The sequence below is a fragment of the Cyprinodon tularosa genome, unplaced genomic scaffold (genome assembly GCF_016077235.1).
Source record: "Cyprinodon tularosa strain WSP-4 unplaced genomic scaffold, ASM1607723v1 ctg1050, whole genome shotgun sequence".
In the NCBI taxonomy this organism is placed as follows: Eukaryota; Metazoa; Chordata; class Actinopteri; order Cyprinodontiformes; family Cyprinodontidae; genus Cyprinodon; species Cyprinodon tularosa.
Genome location: NW_024037839.1, coordinates 111,767 through 116,043, shown reverse-complemented (window position 1 = coordinate 116,043; position 4,277 = coordinate 111,767). Strand labels below are relative to the sequence as shown.

At 34.5% G+C, this 4,277-nt stretch overlaps 1 protein-coding gene across 2 annotated transcripts; it reads left to right on the top strand.

The window, feature by feature from the left end:
- Positions 1–238: 238 nt before the first annotated feature.
- Positions 239–3,974, top strand: LOC119783575 (GTPase IMAP family member 7-like). Of its 2 annotated transcripts, none has more exons than XM_038285175.1 (3): positions 239–471; positions 838–914; positions 3,005–3,974. In XM_038285175.1, the coding sequence occupies exons 1-3, from the start codon at positions 291–293 to the stop codon at positions 3,809–3,811; spliced, it is 1,065 nt and encodes a 354-aa protein (XP_038141103.1). In that variant the 5' UTR covers positions 239–290; the 3' UTR covers positions 3,812–3,974. The 2 variants fall into 2 exon arrangements, with proteins under 2 accessions (XP_038141103.1, XP_038141096.1); XM_038285168.1 differs by having other exon boundaries at positions 838–924; positions 3,009–3,974.
- The last annotated feature ends 303 nt before the right edge of the window (positions 3,975–4,277 follow it).

The following is a 4,277-nucleotide window of genomic DNA, read 5'->3' as shown; positions in this document are numbered from 1 at the left end:
TTTAAAATAAACTTATTTATTTGATAAAAAAGGAAATCAAAACAAAAAAAGTACTTTAATAAATTATAAGGTCTGAAGTGAGTGCTTATGAACAGACTACCTCTTCATCTTTAAAATATTCTAAAACTCTGCCCCAAAACTGGCCCAACCAGTTGATGTTAAAAGTGCTCTGTATGCTAACGTCACCATGTAAGAAGACGATGCCCTTTAACAGCTGCTTCATACGGTAGATATAGCTCAGACTTTAGTAGTGTTAGTTGTACTCTTAGAGCTGATGCACACCTGGGTGGATGATGGCAGACAACTACCAGTATCGTGTTTTCATTAAGAGTAACAGCATTCTCTCAGATGAAAAAAAGAAGAAAATAGAAAATTATTTACAAGTTCGGCGCAGATCTGGAGGAGGAGAATGTGGACCACTGACAGCTGTGGCTGATGACACCTACTGTGTAGCCTTTAAAGATCCAAAAGGTACCTGTACTAAATTCCTCTTTTAACTTGATTTATTGCAGATTTAGAGAATAACCTCAAAAGATCTCATGATGAGAGATAGTGTATAGATTTATACTACATACATTTTTAAAATTCTGTTCACAAAACATGTTTCATTGCAGAGAATCTAATTAATGATCCACACAGAATCTGAGCACATATTTGATATTTTTTTTAGATATATGCTTTAACCAAATTTTTAATTCTGACATTGTCTCTTTTTTACCTGACTATACAAACTGTGAAATAAATGAACACATTTTGATTTATTCCTGCCAATAGTGGTGCTTGTACTGTGGAGGTCCTGCTTGATTCTAAATAATTTTGTGGGGCATTTTTTTGCAGCACAACAAGAGGTACTGGAAAGACGTGAGCACACAGTAGAGCTTTCAGATGGTCCTCTGGTGTTTATTGTCAGCCCACCAACTCCAGGTCGGTGCAACATTAGATTTAAGCCAGGATATGGTAAATGTACATAGTATCTTAAATAAAAATATCTTTATTTGTGATGTTTATAAAAAAGTAGGGCAAAACAATATTTGCTTTTAATAATTTCTCAAAGCTGTAAGAAAAGCTTATATTTTTCATAATTTGTTGCCAGAAATACAGATATTATATAGAAACAGAACACAGCTGGATGTGTCTGCAGAGTTTTGATTTACAACAAGTAGAAATTATTTTGAGTTTTAAAATCAGCTTAATCTACATATATGTTGGAGATCAATATTTCAGACCACTGTATCATTTGAAAAAGATGCATAGATGTTGATAAAATTATCAAAGTCCTACAGGATTTTAGTTCTAAAGCAAAGTCTAAAGTTGTTTTGTTCATAATATAGTTGTGAAATTGTATAGGGGGAAACATGGAACATAGAATTATATTTTAATTGTTCTATATTCATAGGTAACCTATGAAGGAATATTGTAGTACTGACGGACAAGTCAACAAGGTCCCTTTGTTTTCCAGTTGCAGCCTCGCCTCTGTGAATTAATTGCTGAATGACTGAAGGGATTTGGAATCTTCTGACTTGGTGAAAACTATAGTAGTAAAGGCCATATAAAAAGACTCAAAATTGCCTGGAGGAATTAATGCTGTCTTTTTTAGCTGATATTTCATGACAATTAAGATTTAAAATGTTTATTTCAGTGCTTATACAGGCATTCTGCTCTATTAGTGAAAATTTACTTTTTCCAGGTTAACACCAGAATGTTTTGTTCTGAACTGGTTTGGTCGGCTGAACCTCTTTCTTGTTAGCATTAATGTGGAGTTTCCATCACTGTAAATCACGAACTTGTAGCACTGCAATCACTAACAAATATTTTTTGTTATAATTTGTGCTGTTGCACAGGACTCGGGTCATACCCAAGTTTTGATAACTTTCCACAATTTTTTTACATAAGTTGTCAACTTTCTTTTGAATTAATGCCTTCTTTCCCTCTGAGTAGACTTTCATCACATGTCAGTACAGTACTTGCTTCATTAAAGAGAATGACTCACTCTAAGCAGCTTCAGGCAGCATCATAATAAGATCTTTTGTTTGGGTTTTGGGTGTGTATGCACATTCCGGACCAAAGCATATTAATCTCTGCAACACAAAAATGTCTTTCTCTTACTGTTCATAGCAGTGTTTCGCATTGAATTTGAAATTTTAAGGAAATTTTTTAAAAGTTCAGAAACAAGGAAAAAAGAATTTGCGTTGTTTCAATTTGGTTTAAATGAAATAAGCAAGCAACACCAAGTGTATTGCAGTCCTATGTCATTGTCAACATAACTTCATTACACATGGTTATAATAAGCAGAAATAGAGTGAAATGTTAATTAATGCTTTGCTATCGGGAAGTTGTTCTTATGGTAACATGTCAGCTAGTAATGGCGATATTTCATGTGTCATGTTTACATGCATAATAGAAACATTCAAGAAGACGCCAATTGCAGAAACAGCTAATCAGTCATGTGAGGTGAAAGCTCACAATGCTAGAGATGATTCCATCTCCTGTCATTGAACATAGTTATTAACTTAAACAACATAAATTTAAATGAATGCATGTTATTAAGTAATCATCTATCTTAGACAATTCCAAAAACAGTCTCAAAATGTTCCAAGACAGCTGAGTTTTTGAGAAACAATGGGGTATAAGAATGTAGATATATAGGACCTAATGAGTGAAACTTGATGTAATGAGTGAAAATGCCAAAAAAGTCATTTAACATTCTTAGTAAAATTACAGTTGCCTTACCACATTAATTGTGTGATTTAATCGATTTAAAGATAACCTGAGGGTGTAACATAAAACCTATGGTTTTCTATGAACTTTCAGCATCAATGTATTCATGTCTAACAGTGAGCAAATGCATGTTTAAAAATAGCTTAGACCAAAATCACTTAAATGGTACAAATCAGTCCAAGAATTTTTAAATATTAACAGAATCATAAAAAAACAATCTTTGGATTCCAAAGTACTGTCTATATACATGCATAACATAAATAACTAATCAAGCTATTGTTACCTTACAGACTTCACAAGAAGAATCGTGATTTTGGGAAAAACTGGATCGGGAAAAAGCAGCCTTGCAAACACCTTGTTTGGGAAGGATGTGTGTAAACCAAATCATTCTGCAGTATCTGGAACACAAAAATGTGAAGCAGTAAAAGGAACAGTCAATGGGAAAAGCATAAAACTCATTGACACTCCTGGTTTTTTTGACACAGTTAGAAGTGACAGTGAGATGAAGAATGAAATCTTAAAATGTTTTATTGAGAGTATTCCTGGTCCTCATGTTTTCATAATTGTACTCAGAGTGAGTAAATACACACAGCAAGAGAAGGAGATCATTAAGAAGATGACTGATTATTTCTCGGAAGAGGCTCTAAAGTTCACCACAGTGCTTTTTACTCATGGTGACCAGCTGCCCGAAGGAACAACAATTGAGGAGTTTGTCTGTAAGAGCAAAGATTTAGATGAACTTGTAAAGACATGTGGAGGCCGCTGCAACGTCATTGATAATAGATACTGGAAGACGACTCAGGATGGCTACAGAAACAATCAGTTCCAGGTTAAAGAGCTTTTAAACACGGTAGACAGGGTTATTGAGGAGAACAGTGGTCAGCCCTACACCAAAGAGATGCTGCAGGACTTAAACACAGATATAGAAAAAGAGCAGGAACGCATTAAGGCAGAAAGTCCTCATCTTGCACAAAATGAGATTGAAGAAAAGGCTAAAGCTGTGGTCCAGCTGAACTGGGCCCAGAAATGTTTAAAGGCCACTACAGATGTCTTGCTTAAATCATTTCTGAGCGGTGGCTCCTACTACTACTGAGGACAGCGGAGCAAATACATCTGGGAGTAAGGACAGGTGTTAGATTAGCAGGTCCAATCAGTAAAACCGGATTAGTTGGAGAAATAGGTCAGTCTGGAAAGGAAGAAAAGCTTCAGCATAAAAAAGTAGCTGCAGTAGAAGAAGCAGTTGGAGGAGTTGGAAATTAAATTACCATAATCATCTCTTCATGGTGCATGTGGTTCGAGGGCTATTGAAAATAAAATCTTTCCGTTTGATTCAAGTATATTCTCATTTACCTGATTTTCTTTATAGTAAAAACTGGACAGATTAAAGAACGTCATGCATGTTTTACTCTTCTTTTTATAATGATTCAACAAATCACTTGTATCATTTTTATATTCTTACTGTACAGACAGATCAAATACTTAACTTGGTGAAATTGTATTAGATCATTTTTTTAGGTTAAATGACAATGTTTCAATCAAATTATTTCCATATCATTTGA